The 19,314-nt window shown below is 39.1% G+C and overlaps 1 protein-coding gene across 6 annotated transcripts in view; it reads right to left on the reverse strand.

Moving 5' to 3' along the window:
• pde7a (phosphodiesterase 7A) overlaps positions 1 to 19,314 on the reverse strand; it is a 50,133-nt gene that overhangs the window by 13,550 nt on the left and 17,269 nt on the right. For 3 of the 6 annotated variants that reach the window (XM_036558054.1, XM_036558053.1, XM_036558051.1), the window contains exon 2: positions 2,816 to 2,876. In XM_036558054.1, the coding sequence (XP_036413947.1) occupies positions 2,816 to 2,876 (61 nt within the window). Of the gene's footprint in view, positions 1 to 2,815; positions 2,877 to 6,711; positions 6,820 to 12,394; positions 13,892 to 19,314 lie in introns of those variants that run through there. The other 3 variants (XM_036558056.1, XM_036558055.1, XM_036558057.1) reach the window with 2 other exon arrangements.

The following is a 19,314-nucleotide window of genomic DNA, read 5'->3' on the forward strand; positions in this document are numbered from 1 at the left end:
GGACATGCAGTAGGAGGGAAGCTGCTGAGGTGGAGAAGCAAAGGGGAGGAGGCACATCCCGATTACGGAACCAAAGCAGCAACTTTGTTCTCCAGCAGCCCATTGTGGGCCATTTTGTTAGCGGTAGGACCTGAACTCTACGGTGCGGCTCTGACCGCCTCCTTGAGCATAGATCTCTGAGGTGTTGTCATTTTATAGCCATTAGCATCAAGATGTGTCCTGGGTCTAAGCGGTATTTCTCTATGGGGGAAAAATCAATGCCATTTTTGAAAATCTCATTTCACACTTTGTGGATAATCGTCGCTGGTACGTTTTGTTCTATGTACATTTTTATCTAGAATATCTTTGTTATTTGAATTATAAGATTGCTAAGTAGCCAAAATAGGAATATTACTACATACTTGCTACATCCAAACTAACACTCTTGCTAAGGCTGGCCCAGACAGCATTTTACAGGCTTTGAATATTTGTTCTCCAAATAACAATTTTAAGCACATTCACTACTGCATTTCTAAACATGCCCAGTAGGGGGCAATAATGTACTATCAGTGGGCTCAAGCGCTGCATGTTGCTATAGAATCCTCGATCGTAGCCATCACGTACAGCTTTTATGAATCACTTGCCTCGCCTGTATATTGTTTATGAGTCACAAGTAGATGCTAAAGGTGTAACAAATTAGAATTATCGTTTTGTTTATCACCATCATGGTTTTAGGTTTAGTTTGTTTAAGTAATAGCTGTTTTATTTATCAAGATATTTTACTAGGCTAGCTTCCTGGTTTTTTTTTAATGGAAAGCAGCAGTGAGAGGGACATACAGCCCAAGTTGAGCTCAGTCATAGCAGAGCTACAGAGAGTGCGGTACAGGACTGGGGAGCTCTGGGAGCTACAGGACAGTCTCAACACAAGGACCACCCTAGATAAGGCTCAGCAGGTACCTCACTCAGCTGGTGCAGCTGATAATGCAGTGTAGTTTAGGTTATAATTTATGTGGCTTGAAAAAGCCACCGAATTTTCAAATAGAGTTGAGCAATATGATAATATTTATCGCTATTGTAAATTACGACACAATATGCTTTTCTAAGCATATTGTTGATATCGTTAGTACTTCGACAACACTAATCACCTTCATGTTTCATTACAAAGTGAGTGTAATTAGTCCTGTTTAATTGCAGTGCAGTATAGGAAATGTCAAATAAAAATGATTTGTACATTGTATATTTTTAAATGAGGCACTTCTGGCTCTTTTTCATTGGTCAGAAAATAATTAAACACTGACACATTGTGTGACAGTAATTTCTTGCAATACCGGGACATTTTCAGCACCACTTCCAAATACTAAACAGGGTATTTTGAATACCAAATGAAATTTAAATACCAAATTCAAAGTATTCAGGATGACCGTAACTCCTACACCTTTAATTGACATCATAATAATTTTGGCATCCTCAACCAAATATCTAAACCAGCAGGCTGTGTCAAATGTGGTAGTCATGTGCTGTGGCAGTGATTGGCTACAATCTGAGAAGTCGGTGTAACAAAATAGAGCTCTAGTAGTGGGCAGTTGTAGTAGCAGCCTACGACTGAACGAATGAAAGCACAGGAGCATTAACTTGCTTCTAGCAAGTATGTTGCAATGTTCAGATACTGACAGCTTATTGATCTCGTAATTAAGAGCATCCAATGACATTAGAGCGGAAATATGCACATGCGACAAAACAAGCAAGTTTTGCGGCATTTTTGTTTACTGCAGGAAACGATAGGGGCAGATTTCTGAAAACGGCATTCATTTTTCCCCATAGACAAAAATGGCTCTTTTGTTTACTCTTATGAAAAGACTGTTTTATTGCTCACTGATTACAATCAAAACATCAGTCAGGGTTAGGTCACTGGTTTTAGCTACATGCTTTGGGGAGGACGGTTTATCAAACATTTTAAAAAGTTCATTACACATTTACACGGCCTACAAAATGGTAGTTCAACAGTAATGTTTGTGCAACCGCGAATTACAGCTCATAAATTCAGGCAGCGACACAGAAACAGAAGAAGTGAAGACTGCGGAAATGCAAATCACTTTGATCTGTGCAACAACTGTTTCTTCATCATCTGAACCGAGGGGTTCAATTTAGATATGAAACACTATAGCATTCAGGACATGCTAAGCCTAATGCTGGAGAATCCCCAGTAACAAAGGCTGGGATTAATCATTGGCCAGAAAATCAGTCCACTGTATTCTGTTGGGCTTAGCGTAGCTGTGGCAATGTGTAACTTGAACAATATGAGGTCCAATGAAGACATACTGCAAATAGCACCCCATTTAGATACTCTATAAAACTGGTCTTGAAATAATCATATTAAAAAGAAAAGGCATCTCTAGATGCACAGTCGGCAACTCTAGTTGCCATCACGACAAGTCTGCATGTGTTTTCCTATTTGACACTATACAGATTTGGATCTATCACCATTGCACCATTCTTAGAGGTCAAAAGGGCACTTAAAATCTGGAGAGGTTCCAGGTTGTAGTGGGTGGTATCTATGTTAATCAAATCCATGCTAATCAAATCACATATAATTTCAGGCAAAGGCGAAATACTTCTGGGGGGAGACGGGACCAAAACTAGTGTACTGACGAGATTAACAAAGACTGTGATTGACAGAGTGGCTTCTTTAACAATGTGCATTGTTCAAGTGATTTAGTGTAAAACGGCCTGCTCAGTTATATGAGCTATTATGTACTGCGTACAGAGCTTTGTTTAGGGTGACAGTGCTGGTGTGGATGTTTGTGTGCATGTGTTTCAATAAAAAAAAGGTGCTTACCTAGCATACGAATGTAAAGAGCAGTTTGATCAGAACTGTCATAGGAGATCGCGCCGCGTCTCTGTGGAATAAGAAGACTGGGTCAACGTTTAGATCAAACTCATACAGACAACACAGTGACAAATCCATTAAAGACTAAACACTAATAGTCAATAGGAATGCAGTAAAATGCCCTCCACCAAAAAAAAATGGGCCAAAAAAGATTAAATAGGTCAATGAAGTGTGAAATTCAAACACTTAACAAATAACCCAAATGATACCGAAAAAGAGAAAAAGTGCTTGTTTTTTTTTCACTCTTCTGGGCAGCGCAGATGCGTTCAAATAGTCTGAGCAACAGCAGACCAACAGTGAAACACTCAAACATATCCCACTGCAGCTGTGTTCCCTACGGCCTTTACATGTAAAAGCTTACATGCTTTTTTAGAATAAAGTGATTTAATGAGAATCTCAAATAATACTCAGTAACTCAAAATCTTCTGGTAATGAACTTGTCACCTATCATTCAGGAAGTTGTTACTGAGTGTAAAACCCTGCTGTGCTTCACGGCTGTTTCTTCTCTATATGACAAACACTAAAGCCGCTTGCATGCCCCCTACTGGAGAAACTTCAGACTGCTAGAAATGAGTTCCAAAGCTACGGCTACTTGCTTCATGTAATTAAAAAAAAATTTTTTTAAAAAGAAGGGGAAAAAAAAAAAGAGGTGCTGTCAGTCATTATAGCGGAGTCACTCTGGAATTCGGCTTTAGCTGCATTTGGAACATCATAAGCTATTATATTTTTCATCATTTTCAACTTTTGATGTTTAAAAAGGTGCCACTGAATAGAAAACTATTTATATTGGCATAGTTGAATAAGGAGAGTTCAGTACATGGAAGTGACGTACAGTGAAGCTCAAACACTGTTGTTCTTCAAATATAAATCCCGCATTTGCAAAAGAGAAACAGGCCAATTCCAAATTCCAAAATGGTCATGTAACAGTCTTGGGTCATTAATATTTACGGCACCAAAATGTACATACACCAGCCCACGTTCTAGCTCAGCAGGACCGACGACAACGAGCAACAGCAAAGAAAAGGGAGGCTATGTGAAGATATGTACCGTTACAGGCTGTGAAGGTGATGTCGGCACTTTTCATTTCCTTTCCAAGGAACCGAACTGTCAACAGGTCTGGCTGATGTTTATCTTTAAATGAGACTGAAGTTGGCTTCCTATTCACCAGCTTCTTCACTGAATGTGCCGTTCTACCTTAAATGCTACAGCTTACACAGAGACCAAAATGTAACTGTGTGACCATTTAAGGTGGAACGGAAAATTCACAAAATAGTCTGGAGAATAGGAAACCAATAGGATCCCAAACAACTTTAATTCAAAGTTGTTCGTTCGCTCTGCACGTTTCAATCAGGACAGTTTCTCAAACCTTGGACGATATCAAGGAGACTTCGCTCAGCATTTGACACTGAAGAGACTGAAGAGACGGGCAATTCCAACTTCATTAGCATCACAACCTGCAAACCCAACTTCAACCTGTAAGTAGCAGCCATGCTGAGTGATTTTATGAGTGACGCCAGATCATCTTAAACTGAAAGTTCAATACTGAGCTAATAACTTTAATTCACTTTGTGTGTTTTTTGAGATCGAAAGCAAGATAGCATAGGTGACATTAACTGCTAGCAAGCTCTAAGTAACTAGCATAGCTAACTAAATAGTATGATGAGCTAGCTTCTTTACACAGAGGTTCATTTTATTTTCACTCGTATCCATTTCAGCATGTTGCTTCTGTGTGAGTCATTGCAGTGCCTCGCTGAAAATCAGCAAATCAGAGCAGAGCTCATTAGATTATTCATGAGCCCACCAACCAAAAAGGAACAGTTTGTCTCACGCTAGGGCCAAATCACGGGGCTGTAAATGGGCATATAAAACCACATCTGGGCATTTTACGCCTCAACCAAAGTCACATAACTTCTATGTAGACATCAGAGAACAATTCAAAATGCTGAATAAATGCATTTAATGGCACCTTCAATATTATTTAGCAAGTTGTTTAAAATAGTTCTCAAGTTCTCTCAGTTCTCTTTCCCAACATGGTAATTACCTCCTTTGAAGCATTGTTAGCGTTTTTGCATTAATATAAAGGCAAAAATGTAACGGCAAATTATTTATAAAAGAACCTTTTCTTTTGGTTTTCGGCCAAGTGTGTGGTCAGTTTCGGTTTCAGACAAGAATTTTCTTTCAGTGCCTCACTAATAGGCTTAATCCTTGTCTGGGAAACTGACTAGTCTTGGACAACATTTTCATTTCAATTGAGAATCTCTATTTAGAATGCTGAGCAGTCTAGGACTAGACTTAATCCCTGTCCAAGAAACCAAACCTAAATGTTCATGTTGCATGATTAAATGAAATGACTTAAGTTGATACTGGTCATTTTGACTTTCATACAGATACCAAGCGTAGTCTCACAATATTATTACAATGCAATACTATGATTGGGTGTTTGACAGTCTAGGGTTGGCAAGTCACCCAGCCACTGATCCAGCCTTCAATAATACGATACTATGACAAAAACATTAAAAAGAATGTCATCATTGTTTCTTGGTTTTTGACCGTCTGCATCAATATTTGTCAAACGTTTAATAAATTACTATATGAACGGCCTGTAAATGTCCCCGTATACAGCCGAACATTCATCACAATGAATGTTTAAAACAAACACAGACTGGGCTTTATACCTTTTGTTGAATGTTTCTAGAAGCAGAAGGTCAAACCACACGTGACCTAAGAACAATAACATGAGCAACCAGTTGACAAAAGACCACAGATCAATCCTCCTGTACACGATGAGCACTCAGTCAATGACAGACTGGGGACATAAACAAAAGGCTGATGTTTTACTAAAGTATCTCTAAGGCGCCGTTCATTGGGGTGATAGCATGTGTGTCTTTCTCACATGATTATACTCCCATAGATTGGGTGTTTGTTTAACAGTCTGGGGTTGGCAGGTCACCCAGCCACTGATCCAGCCTTTAACATGTGTACACACACATACACGTTTGGTTTTATCCAATGTCACCTGTTAGGGTTACACATATGTCCCTTACAGAGACCATCATCTTTATTTACTTAATTTCCTGTTGAAACAGACATTAAGTACAAGTTCTTCATTTTTCAGGAGAGATTTCTGAGGAGACATTCCACTTACATAAAGAAGCTCAAAGACTCCTAACAACCATCCAAACCTGGTAGACCACTAAACCTGCCACCATCAGATAAACAGTGCTTAAAGCTTTCATCTTTGAGAGAGAGGAGAAAATCAAGCTCCACTCTTGCTTTAAATGTGAGAATATCCAAGTGTTTCTGTCCATCATTCCACTGTGAGAAGACAACTCAACTCTACGAGACTGAAAGGATGTGCAGATGTTAGATGTGCAGAAGCAGGAAAACCTGGAAATCAAGCTGCTGGTGTTTTCAGAACGGTGGACTGACCACCCCAGAGTCCAGACCTTAACATCACCTAATGTGTCTGGGACTTCAAAAAGCAAGTCTCTTGAAAAGAATGGGAATTATAAAGGCAAAGTGTGGTATCAGTAAAAATGATATTATATTTAGTTGTATAGGCCAGCAATAATAATAATCCTGTGTGTACTGCTTTATATGCACACAATAATTTTCATAATCTAAGCATAATTCTTCACCTCACTAAGAAAAATAAACTTTCCCCCTTTCAGTAAAAAAATAAAAAAAATATGTACACAGTTGAGGCGTTTTAAAAAAGCACTTTACAAAGTCAGGGCCATTGTGGTCCTTTTGGTTAGCCCTGTTTTTCTGTGCTGTGTATACAATGTCTGAACATTCTGTCCTGAAAAATGTATGAAAACAAACAAGCACAACACACGCAGTACCTTCAACCCAACAGGAGCAGACTGACCGCTGAATTAAACATGCCTCATCTCTCCCATTTAATCTGCTCGCCGCTTTCTTGCTCTACTACACTGAGCCATTCAGTGATTAACGCGAGAACAGCAACTCACACCTCCGCTGATGAAGCGCACAGAGCACGCGACAGGCCCAGTGCGCGAGAGAGAGAAAGAGAGAGAGAGAGAGGGAGAACTGTTTCTGAACAGTCCCGCCGAGCACTGAACACACAGCTAGCACCAGCTCAAGAGCCCGTCATTTTAAGAACAGCCCTGCAAAAAGACGCCCGGAGAGTGTTACGAAAGGGCTGAGTTACGAAATCGAGAGAGAGAGACAGAGAGAGAGAGAGACAGAGAGAGAGAGAGAGGTTCTCATACTATTCCATTGTCTTTGTCCCACTTAAACACACACAAGCATTTGTACTGATACCAAACAGGCCGATCGATCTGCTCTGTGAATATTCAGATATGGCAATGGTAACTTTGACCACATCAATGATGCAGTGGTATCAGGATGGAATCTGACCAGTGCTGACATCACCGTGACGTTGTAGTAATCACGTGCCTCGTGTCTTTTTTCGTGTCTTTTTCTCAAAGATAACAACACAAGTACAGCAAGGTAGGTTTAAACAATACACAGTGCTGTCAGTGCATATCCACCAGCTTTCAAAAACTGAAATCACCGTTTTCAATAACATAAAAAAATTTGTGGGTACATGAATAAAATTATTCTATTATGATGCTACTAATATACAACTTCACACATTTTAACTAATGTCCAGAGGGATGAAAAGAACTGTAGACGGTTCCTTAATAGAACATTGAGAAAAAAGGTAAAACAAAATAAACATGCAAAATACATCGTATTTGAAACATGGCGATTAATTTTGAGGCAGAAAACTTTGAAATCAAGAAATTACTAAAAACTGATAATTGCAATACATTATTTATCATTTAATAATTTCTTTATATACACTCAAAAAAAATAAAATAATGAATAAAACATCTAGTCTCTTGCTTAAAGTATTTTAATCTTCACTGCATAAACTATTACTGAATAAAATTACTATTAATCCAACGAGTGATTCTAAACTTTTGAACAGCAGTATAGCATATAAAAGATTTTAGATGTTTTCAGACCTGCAAAGTTTCATATGAGCATTTCTAACACATACGAAGGAAAACAATATTCACATTAGCAACAACGGGATGAAAAATGAAAAATAAAATAATCGAAAAGACAAAAACAGGCAAATGTACTACAAACACAAAAAAAAACTAAAAAACATTTTAGATTTAATGTATTAATGTGAGATTTTATTCTCTTGTCTTTTAGATCATGAATCCTTTCACATTATGTTCTTATTGCTTTTCCTTTAACTGTTAACATGTTCTTGCAAGTCACTCTGGATAAGACCGTCTGCCAAATGACAAAAGGGAAAAGTTTTTGTCATTTCAGATCTGTTAACAGTGAAGAAACGAGGGGGAAATAACCCTCTAAACTAGTACGAACCCTCTCTGCACAGTGACGGAGGGAAGGAAATGAGGATGGAGCTCTGAATCACTCAGAGCTCAAGACTGGGCTTGTCTTGTGTTGGCTTACCTCTCCATCTACAAATCACACACACAGTCACACTCTCGCTCGCGCTCACACACACTCCTCAGTACAGCGTGTAGATGGCTGGCCGCGGTGTCCCCAGATGGCATACAATTCAGCGTTTGACGTCAATGGACTGAACCAATTTGCATACTTGATTTTTAGCCATTATCAATCCTCCTCTCGCTCCAGGCCTCTCTCGAATAAAATTACAAAACACTTTGAAGCAGTGCATCTTTTTTTTCAGCAGAGGGAAAAAAGCCCTGAAAATATAGTATGAGTTTAACATAATGTGAAAATACTGTGCAAAATAAATATACAATCTTACACTGCATTGATTTTATTACATACTGGGTATAGATGGCATGGCAAAAATGTAATAGTGCAATACTAGATCTTTACAATGTAGGCTATAATGTGTTACAATATTCTGTTTCTGTGAGATTTGTTAGTATGTTGCAAAACATTTAATGCAACATTAAACATTCAAAAACAAAAACTGGAAATCCAGTATTCTAGAAACACATGCAATAAGCTCAGAAAAGCATATGTATACTTACACACACACACACACACACACACATATATATAACGTAAAAAGAAAAATTGGACAATGAGCAGAATACAATATTTGGGACCTTTTTTGCTTTACTTTTTTCTTCAGTTTGTAGAACTGTAGTACAAAAGCAACAGAACACTCAAAACTGTGTTTTATTGAGAATGACATCACCGAATAACAGCCCAATCACAGTTATGCTATTCATGATAACACTCCATCGTATTTTATTGCTTAATTAATCGAGATAATGCTGACATTTCACCATACTGCCCACCCATATCCAGGAGTGCGCATTATGGTGACATATTAATGCGGTTATGACAATTATGTCACCAATTAACAGAGCCTGACAACAACAACCAGTGTACAGTAAATACATAAACTGTATAGTAACAAGTAGCTGCTTGGATCAGTCCAACAGCTTGATTTGTCCTTCTAAAATAGTTTATTCATGAACAAAAAAAAACAAACAAAAAAGTTGCTATTTTTTGTTGTTTTTTTTTTTGTTTTTTTTTAACTGTTTTGCTTGTTTCAATCGCAATATTGTGATAAATATTGGAAAAATGTCTTCCAACTGTTATGAGGTTATATTTTTGCCTCACCCCATGACATAAAAGTTACAAGAAGTAGGTCAGAAGCTTTAACGTCGTTTCCAGTCTGAGAGGCCCCTGGTCTGTTTGCGACTCCAGTTAATTACCAGTGGAAAAGATAAACCCTAAAAAATTGCTTGCCAAAGATAAACAGCGAGGTGTGTCCACTCCCTGCCAACACAAATCCCAGCACCCTGCAATAACCTCATGTGACATCTGACATCAGTGCCTGCAACCGCCAGACTTCAACTGACGAGCGAAGCGTGCGTTGAGTCAGCCGCAATCCGCATGGCGTTATTTCGCCATCAACGAGCGCAGTGTTTACACACATCCCTTGGCGTTGGGTGGGTGAGTAATTTCTAGCAGGGGGGTGTTGAGAAGAGCATGGCCCATATGGCCTCTGCTCCAGGCTGGCACGGTACGGGCGCGCAAGGATGGCAGGAGTAGACCAGAGAGAGTCCGACGTTAGCACAAAAACACAAACGCTCTCAGCAGGGCTTGGACACCAACTGATGAGGACGCACCTGTGACTTTCAGAGGGTTGGCTGGTGATTCAGAAGAGAAAAAAAAAATCTTTTTTCAACACAACAAAACAGATAAATCGCTGTGTATGCACCACCAGATCACATAATACTGAGCGATATATCCTACATACCGGTTATATCAGCACTGGTGATTTTTTGTTTTAGCTGTATGTTTTTGCTATTAATGAAGTCAACTGCAACATACGTACTTCAGTCTATTTTACAAACTAATCAGGTTAAAATTTACAATACTGTATAACATTCTGTGAGGTGCAATTTCAAGAGAAGAAAGCAAAACAGTTCTACTGAAATTATTGGTCAGTTTTGTAAAATATTCTTTTAGAATATAGTACATGCATTCAGGAAGCATAGTCCCATTATCTTTACCTATGCAAATTTAAATGCCATTTGATACTGCAATATATATTTAAACAATACTGTAAATTTCATCAATATCACCCAGCACTAGTTACATAGAACAGCCTTGAATCCAAGCAGGACATTTCCTAGACTGTAAAAAACAATGTAAGAGTTAACCACAAAAATAAATAAATAAATAAATAAATAAAAACAATGTGAAATAAATAAATGAACAAACAAACAAACAAATTGAGGAAAGAAGAAAATGTGACTCACAGTGACCGAGACGCAGAATGCTACAAAAGGGAAGCATGACTACAACCATTTATAAAGTACATGGGGAATTTCAGCACTGCTTTGAGGGCTCTATTTGAACAAGTTAACCCAACGCGACTTTGCTTACCCACATGCCAATTGCTACACAACATTTGGATGTGAAGCATGTTGGAGGCTGTTGTGAAGAGACAGTTACGCAAAGAGGGTTTCCAACAACACGCCAGAGCCAGCAGCCAATCTAGAGACACACTATCATGAGAGGTTCAGTCAAGGCCCACGGCGAGGCTGTTCAAACACAAAACCTTCATATCTGCTACACTGGTGCCAGCACACAGTTAATTATGTAAAGTAAAAACTCTTCACCGACTCTACTTTTAAGCAGCTCAGATAAGGGCTGAACGATTTGGTGAAAATGCGTAATTGTGATTTAAACACAATTATTTTCTATAAATTCAGCTCTAGGCCCTTTCCCCCCCTCAAAAAGACCACACTGATTTTTGGGCTTAAGTGCAGACTGCCAGTTCACAAGCTCTGTGCTTTTGGAAAATTTCCCAGCTTAAAACTTGATATAATGATAATTAACTATCAATTATAGTGAATTATTTACAACTGTAACTCTCGCGATCTGAAAATTGCACTTTCAAATTGCAATTTCAATATAAAATCAAACATTTAATCAGACATCCTTGTTTCAATTTCACTCATCCAGATGCATTCTGAAATGAGCCTCCTGCTTCGTGTCTTCCACTATAAGCCACTGACCACAAGTCTGCTCACAATAGCGATAAGAAGCGTAAAGCTAGATCTGTTGATGGTGCACCAACAGCCATGTTCCAGTCCCAAACCAGTGCTGGTGATTATATAATCTCAATCTCAATAATGAGATTATATAATCTCATTATTGTATTCTTAGTTTTAGATTGTATTTTTTAAATGTGGAACTGATGTTTTTTGTCTGCTCCAATTTAATAAACTACAGAAAAACTAAACATCATACTGCATATTTAGTGCACTTTGAAAATGTCTTGAAGTAACATGATAGGTTTTTGGCACATGGCCCACTCTTAGCATTAAGATTTGTATGTGCCTATTTAGGATCTATATGACCAATTTCCATATTTACAAACAGTTGAATACAACACCACAATCAAAATATAATCACACTTCTATGCAAATATACAGAGATCAATGCACATAACAATAAGAAGGGTTAAACGACTGTATGCCTGAATAAACACAATTGTTTTCTATTCCAAGGTGACTGCTATGGCCGAAGCTGGGGCAAACACAAAGGAGCCCGTATTATAGGTCTTGGGGGAAATCCTCTCTGATCATTTGTGCCATTTAGTTACAGGCATTTGACCAATAAAGCTCTCTGCAAGCTGCCTTTAAGAAACAGCTAACTATAAGGACCGATACATATACGAATGTGTCAATATTAGTATGATACAAGCATATTCCTTTCTCAAAGAGTGGCAAAAGGCTGAGCTGTTCTTTGAAGTCACATCAAAAACTACAATAGCTCCACAATGCTGTTGTTTCAAAATATCAGAACTTGTTTTTTTCAGTTTTGATACCATTTAAAAATGCCAGCTGTCCTTCATTTCACGACAAATGAACCAACAGAAATGGTCCGAAATAACCGGGAATAAAATCCCGCTGCTTTAAAATCAAGGCCTTTTTCCTTCTTCTCCTATTAACCTTCAGTTTCAGAGATACAAGCTTTTGTTACGGCAGCAACGTTCAGTCACCTACTGAAACCTACCTTGGAGAAAATCCATCTGACGAGAATGGCAATTACAGACCAGATTACAGCTATTCCCATTGGACCTTACAGACACAGTGGATCATAGTCTCGGTCAGTTTGAGTGTGGGTGTTACTGTCTGTGTCCGTGCGTGCGTGTATAAGAGTGTGTGAGAGAGAGAGACTCTGGGCAGCTAAAGCTGAGCTCAAGGCCCAGACAGTGTGCACTCTGAGCTTAGTGCAGCTGTCTTAGCCGCGCTGCCGTCACCTGACCACACAATCATGGGATAGGCGCCATGGATGGACACAGACATACACAAACCAGCTGCCCATGATAGCCCTGAACGCCTCCCGTCCTTTCCGGCTCTCCTTCGCTCTCCTTCGCTCTCGTTCGTTCACACACACACACACACACACACACACACACACACACACACACACACACACACACGACGGTCTTATAAAACTCTCTTTGTGGGGATTTGCTTTGACTTATATATTAATATATACTGAGTGGTGGGTGAGTGAGAAAGTAACCAGTGACCAGGCCAGAATTGCCTCCAAAAGTTAAAAAAAAACCCCAAGAACTGTAAAATGGATGGGCAGAAATGGCCCATAATGAATCCCATGTAATATACAGTATTGTCCAAAGGTCAGAGACCATCACTGACTTATTTACTTTCCAGTCAAAAGAAAAAACAAACAAACAGAAAATACACAGAAGCCTAAACAATTAAACTCATCAATTTTTCAGTGTTTTTATCATAACTTCCATTCTTTTCAGGAGACTCACTTTCACTTTTTCAAAGAAATCTGCAGAGATATTTTTCCACACCTCTAAAGTTCAGTCTTAGAAGTTGGTTACACTTCCTGCTCCTCACAATCCGAGTAACTCCCAACACATTTAATGATGCTGAGGTCTGGACTCTGGGGTGGTTAGTCCATTGTTCTGAAAACACCAGCAGCTTCTTTGTTTGATTTTATTAATTTTTATCTATGTGCATTTTGTCAGTAACAGTTTCTTGACAGCTCTCACGTCCTTTCAGACCCATAGTGTTGTCTACTCACAGTGGAAGGATGGAGAGAAACACTTGTGAATGTTTTCAGATCTAAGGCAAGAGTGGAGCTTGATTTTCTCAAAGAGGAAATATTTCAACTGTTTCTCTAATGGTAACAGTTTTGATGGTCTACCAGATTCTCATTTTCTATGTATTATTTAATAATGTTTTGTAATTCAGCTTTGGAAGCTGTTACCCCCTTTTTCACTCTCCCCTTCTTCAAGTGTGGATTATCTTAACCAATTTCCACAGAAACATCTAAAGAAAATAAAATATAAATATAAAATATCAAATGTTTTCTGTAGAGAACAAAAGTCCAACATGAAGCCCAAAAACACCTGACAATCCAGAGGGCACAAAATTGATACATAATAAAAAAAAAATGCATTTAAAAAAAAAAAAATCTGACCCCCTAAACCTAAACTTAAGACGTACCATTTAAATGTTCCTCTCTTACCGTTCCTCTCTTACCGTTTCTAAATGTCTAATTGACTCTTTTAGTCCAAAAAAATAATAAGCTATCATAAAAAAAAAGCTGCAGTTCTCTTCAGCCAATGTTCTTGCAGCATCAAAATTCACGTTTTCCTATCATTCTAGGGACACTTGGTACCCACAAAAAGCTAAATACATAGACACACACAGACACGCACACACCATCACCCCCCTCAAACCCCCCGCAGCCGCCTAGCGACAGCCAACCACATCAGTAGCTCCATTGACGCACGCAGTGGGAGGGGTTGGTAGAGAGAGAGCACGCTTGAGTCTCCTTATCAGCAGAGCTAGAGTGCAGACTGTACACTCTATTTACTAAATAAAAGACTGCCGGCACCTCAACAGCTTCATAATGAAAGATTTGGGCTCAAGAACATGGAGCATATTTATTTTTCATTTACCCTGCTGCAACCTTAGGGACCCACCGCATTCAACACAATTCAGGCCTGCAGCAGCAAGACTTTACTGTACTAGGTCATTGTTAAAAAGACATTATAGGCTGAGGATTTTTTTGAAACATACATTCCTAATCTGACAGTCAATCAACCCATGAATAATGTGCAACATTAAAGCCACAAGTCCTTCTAAGGACTCAGTGATGATGCATAGCCTCATTGTTCCAAAACAACTCACATATACCAGGAATTCAATTTGTCGTTTCCAGTTCAAAATCATTTGCAAGTAACAGCTTTGGGTTTGTAAAACAGACTTGTTCTAAGAACAGGTGTGCAACGAACACACAGACCAAATTAGGCCCGTCCTAGCATTGACATCACCATACATATCTGTGGAGGAGCATTTCCACAAATAGCCCACAGTAAGTTAACCGAGCATGCCTCCGAACACCACAGCACGAGCCTACAACACTGAAAACTTCACAGCTTCTAACGGCCCACAAGGCCAGTTCTGCGCACAGTCGATTCGTTTAAAGTGTGCAACATTGACGGGAACACCACTCTGACTTCTACTATCCGGAAATAATCCTCTATTACACCCACCCACCGCCACCGTTACAGTTACACTGACCACATCTTTGCGGAACATGCATTCCCATCAACGCCTGGACAAAAAGAGAAGCTTAAGTTGCTTGACCACATGCTTAATCAAATAGTGGAGTACTACCGGCCAGTATAACAGTAACAAAGTACAAGGCCGTTATACACAGACTGCGATTTTTTTGTGCTATTTATTCGGACGACAACAAATGTATAACCGACGGTCTCTTGCACACCAAACACGCTTTTTCAGACACCCTCAGCTCGATTCCTGCAACAAAAAACTTACTGACCAATCACGGTCATCTCTGGCACTGTCATGACTCTAACCAAGATGACATGGTAGCTGTGTTCCAGCAAACCGAACTTCTTCACAGACGCTAAAAGGATTCAAATCTTCGAAAAGCAGCTCAAACTGAGCTACAAACATCAGGTTAAATGTGGGAGCACTCAACATCTTAACCTCTGAATGAAGTGATGATTCTCTTCTCACTACTTTCACTTTTCCAAAAAGGACAGTAGCCCAGGGTCACCCTTTGTCAACTGGGTTTTATTTGCACTTAAAGACATTCAGCTCATTTGTTTGGAGCTTCTTTTACTGTGGAGCTGCATCTCCAAATTCAGTTGAGTTTGAGCTCCTGAAATAAGGTGGAGAAACTCTGTTCTTTTTTTGACATAGTATATCAAATATATATTCTGCCAATATATGTTTAAATATTCTGCCCAATTTTTTGCAGCATGAAAATCACAGTGTCAGAATATTTCACATCTTTGTGCCAATTTTACGGGTCACGTTCGGTGGGAGCTCACTAATAGATGATGCTGACAGAAAAAGGGGAAACTCCGAGCCAGGAAAATCCTCAGAAAAACTAAGCATGATAGCATCTCAGCAACAGCTAAGAGGCCCACACACCACAGAACACACTGAACTTCAGCTTTCACTCAAAGCCCAGACAATCAGCTTTGTGTTCTCGGATATCTTCTAAACAGGTTTCACTTTAGCATCTGTTAGCTGGAACTAATCCTGTGCTGTGGTGTGTGGCCCCCTCTCACCAGCTAACTGAGCTATCATTAGCTTAGCCAAAACGCTACAGCCCCAAACAGAGGTTAGAATTTGGCTCTCTCTCACTTCAACACCACTCACTCAACATTTGCTCTCTCAGACTTCATCATCTACACTTGTGTCAGCAGAGCACTAGTTAGTCAGAATCAAACCTGTACTGTGGTGTGTTGCACTGTTTGGGTCTGTGGCTAAGCTAATGTTAATTCAGCTAATAACCAAACTGGGTAACAGAAAGTGAATGAGGCTGAGGTTGGCTTCTTATTCGCCAGCTTTTTGCTTAAATTTTGCAGCAGTTACACTCTGGTGCCTCAGTTTTGAAACAAAATGAGAAAAAGAAGCTGGCAAATAAGAAACAAACTTCAGCTTCATACAAAATAGTGCATCCTCTTTTTTGTGATTTCAAGACAAGGCTAACAGCTAAAATGGAGCTCTATTTGACCTCAATCATTAATCCTCATATTCATGACAATAACCTAAAATCCACAATGTTTTTGGTGATGGCCGAAGCATAAAGAGAAGGAAAATTAAGCCAAAAATACCTCTCGCAAGGCAGTGCGTTTTCTGTCTTGTTGGTTGGCAACTGGCAAGTTGAACGAACCCACTTTATTAGCCTAATGCCAGCATATTTGCCATTTAGCATGTTGGTACTTTTCGGAAGTGTGGCACTTGTCACACAATAATGACATAAACGCCCATGCAATGATGTTTTGATCCAGACTATTTAGGGTAAACGGGGGAAACTACAGAGATCCTTTATCACACACACAATATATCTCGCTGCTGTCGGAATAAAACCTCATCTCTCCATTTTTGACATTTTTCAGTTTTTGACCATTTGAAAATGCCTGTTGTCCTTTACATTGTGTGCAAAATTCATGATGAATGGACGAAAAGAAACGGCCCAAAATGATTTGGAGGAAAGTCTGGTTACATTGACTTACATTAAAAATAAAGTAGGTTTTTTCCTTCTCCTGTAAAGCTGTAAAGTTAGCATTTTGGAGATACAAGGTTTTGTTCTGACAACAGCAAGACATATTATATATCCCCATCCCACAGTTAAACATGCTGGTAACATTACATTTAGATCATTTAGCAGATGCTCTTGTCCAGAGCGACTTACAAAAAGTGCTTTGTCTATCCAGAGAAAGTATCTTATCAAAGTAGTTATCAATAGGTTAGAGAGAAAGCCAGTCCTAAGCTCAGATAGAAATCAGAAAGTCATTGACACCTAGTGAAAAAAGAACAGATTTAAACACAGAGCAGAGTAATACAATACAATACATAAGTGCTTTACAATACATTACAATCAATACTTAATTCAGAGCTCATTCTAACACGATGTTTCAGAATTACCATGGAAGAATGTTAAAATCACAACTTGCTGTCCCACAAATGTACAATATATATCCGCTTGTGGTTTTGACGAGTGCTTATGCACCTCTGCTAAATTCAGAAATCTGTCATAAGTGTGCACTTAAGCAAAACCTCAAACCGCAAGCATGGATTTGGGAAAGGACACTAATGTACGCAGCTGCAAATTCCACAGGAAGTATGAGTGCACCTCAGAACCTTCAAACCTGGGCCAAGCAAAATCCCTGACAACGGTCAACAGAGAAGTCCCACAACACGCTTCCAATAGAGCCATGTCATCGGTCACGAGTCATCCCAGGAGTTTCGCCTCTCTCCGGGAGCCACTCAATAAGTCTCAAGTGCATGCCTGCTGGTCATTAGCAGCACCGTGGAGGGAGACCAGCCGCAGCTGTGGTCGAAATGGAACGTCACCGGCCAGCGCTCGCTGCTTTAGGAGCCCCTGGCTGTGATTCAAATAGACGATGATTCTGTGGCCAGCGCACTCCATTAGGGTAGAAACCCCTAATCATCAAAGCGCTGAATGAATGAGTAAGCTGTTTAAAATAAGTCTAGTGGCTGTCACACGGATCACACTACTGATTACAGCTATACTGTAGACATCAGAGCCAGGTTCCAGCCACAAGACAGGATTATCTGCTGTCCAGTGCCAAGCTTGTGACCTTAACAGTAAAGTCCAAAAGAGGTCAAGCAGTTTAAAATCTGGACTTGTCAATGAGACCAAAATGCAAACGTAGTATTGCAGACTAGCATAGTCACCATACTCACCATACTCAATTTCTCAATGTATTAAATTTATATATTGATTACACTTTACCTTCTCAAAAAACTGCTGTGTTTTTTTGGAGAATTTGCATGAGAACACATATTTTAAGTCCTCCCACTGGTCTCCAGGCTTGTGCGATCCTGTGCAATACACTATTGCCTATGGGCGGACGATACGGGGGGGGGAAGAAAATATCACACTGCTTTAAGAAATTTAATGATGCACGATATTTATTTCTTCTGATATCTGAACAGTTGGAACAAACAAAAAAAGAACCAGTGGTACCATACTTGAAAAAATACTATCAAAAACTATGAGTACAATGATTTTTATTCTGTGTTTCACCCACAATTTTTAAAGCTCTTTCTATAAACAAACACACAGTTGGTCAGTACCTACAACATGCACAGTATGCTCAGAAAGCATATTGTGATATAGTTTTTCAGCATAACGGTAAATGCTGTCATATTACCACAGCCCTACTACTGTCCAATTGCAGTCCGTAATAATCACCAATTACCAACAGTATTGTATTGACAGTATTGACAAGGGACATGGAAATTGTACAATTAATGGTATTATTGTACGACGAGTTACATGGAAATTGTACATTTATTTTCAAATAAAACTATTTTACATGCAGAAGTAAACCTGTTTTTGTAGGTTAACAGTGGCTTATTATTCTGGAATGTCCCCTTACTCTTAATAGGAACCATTATTAACAAACAAAGACACTCTAAAATATTTTTTTTCTGTGCAAAAGAGTAAAAACTAAACTGAACAATAAGCACATAAACCTACATGAATACTGCTTACTAACAAAACAAAATGTTTCACGTATTAATCTCTACACAGCTGAATTTGGCTTCTTCAATTTTCCGTTCTGCCTTACGTGCAGCTGTTACAACCTGCCACCTGTACAGGCACTTGAACATAGCTGCTGCTCCACTTAAGGTGTGACGGGAATTTTGAATAAGAATGCAACTTTAACTTTGTCGTAATTTATCTTAAATCTTATATATGTGTCCTGTACGCTCATATCTCCAACGGTCAGAAAATATTTCAGCTATGCAGCCATTAGTACTATTTGTGGCATACTGGTATAACTTACGACAAAATTCATTCTGGAGGAAGAAATTCAACCGGTATACAAGATGAACATATTGCCCACTGCTAGTTTGATGTCTCACCAGAAAGAA

The sequence above is a fragment of the Colossoma macropomum genome, unplaced genomic scaffold (assembly GCF_904425465.1).
Source record: "Colossoma macropomum unplaced genomic scaffold, Colossoma_macropomum, whole genome shotgun sequence".
Lineage (NCBI taxonomy): Eukaryota > Metazoa > Chordata > Actinopteri > Characiformes > Serrasalmidae > Colossoma > Colossoma macropomum.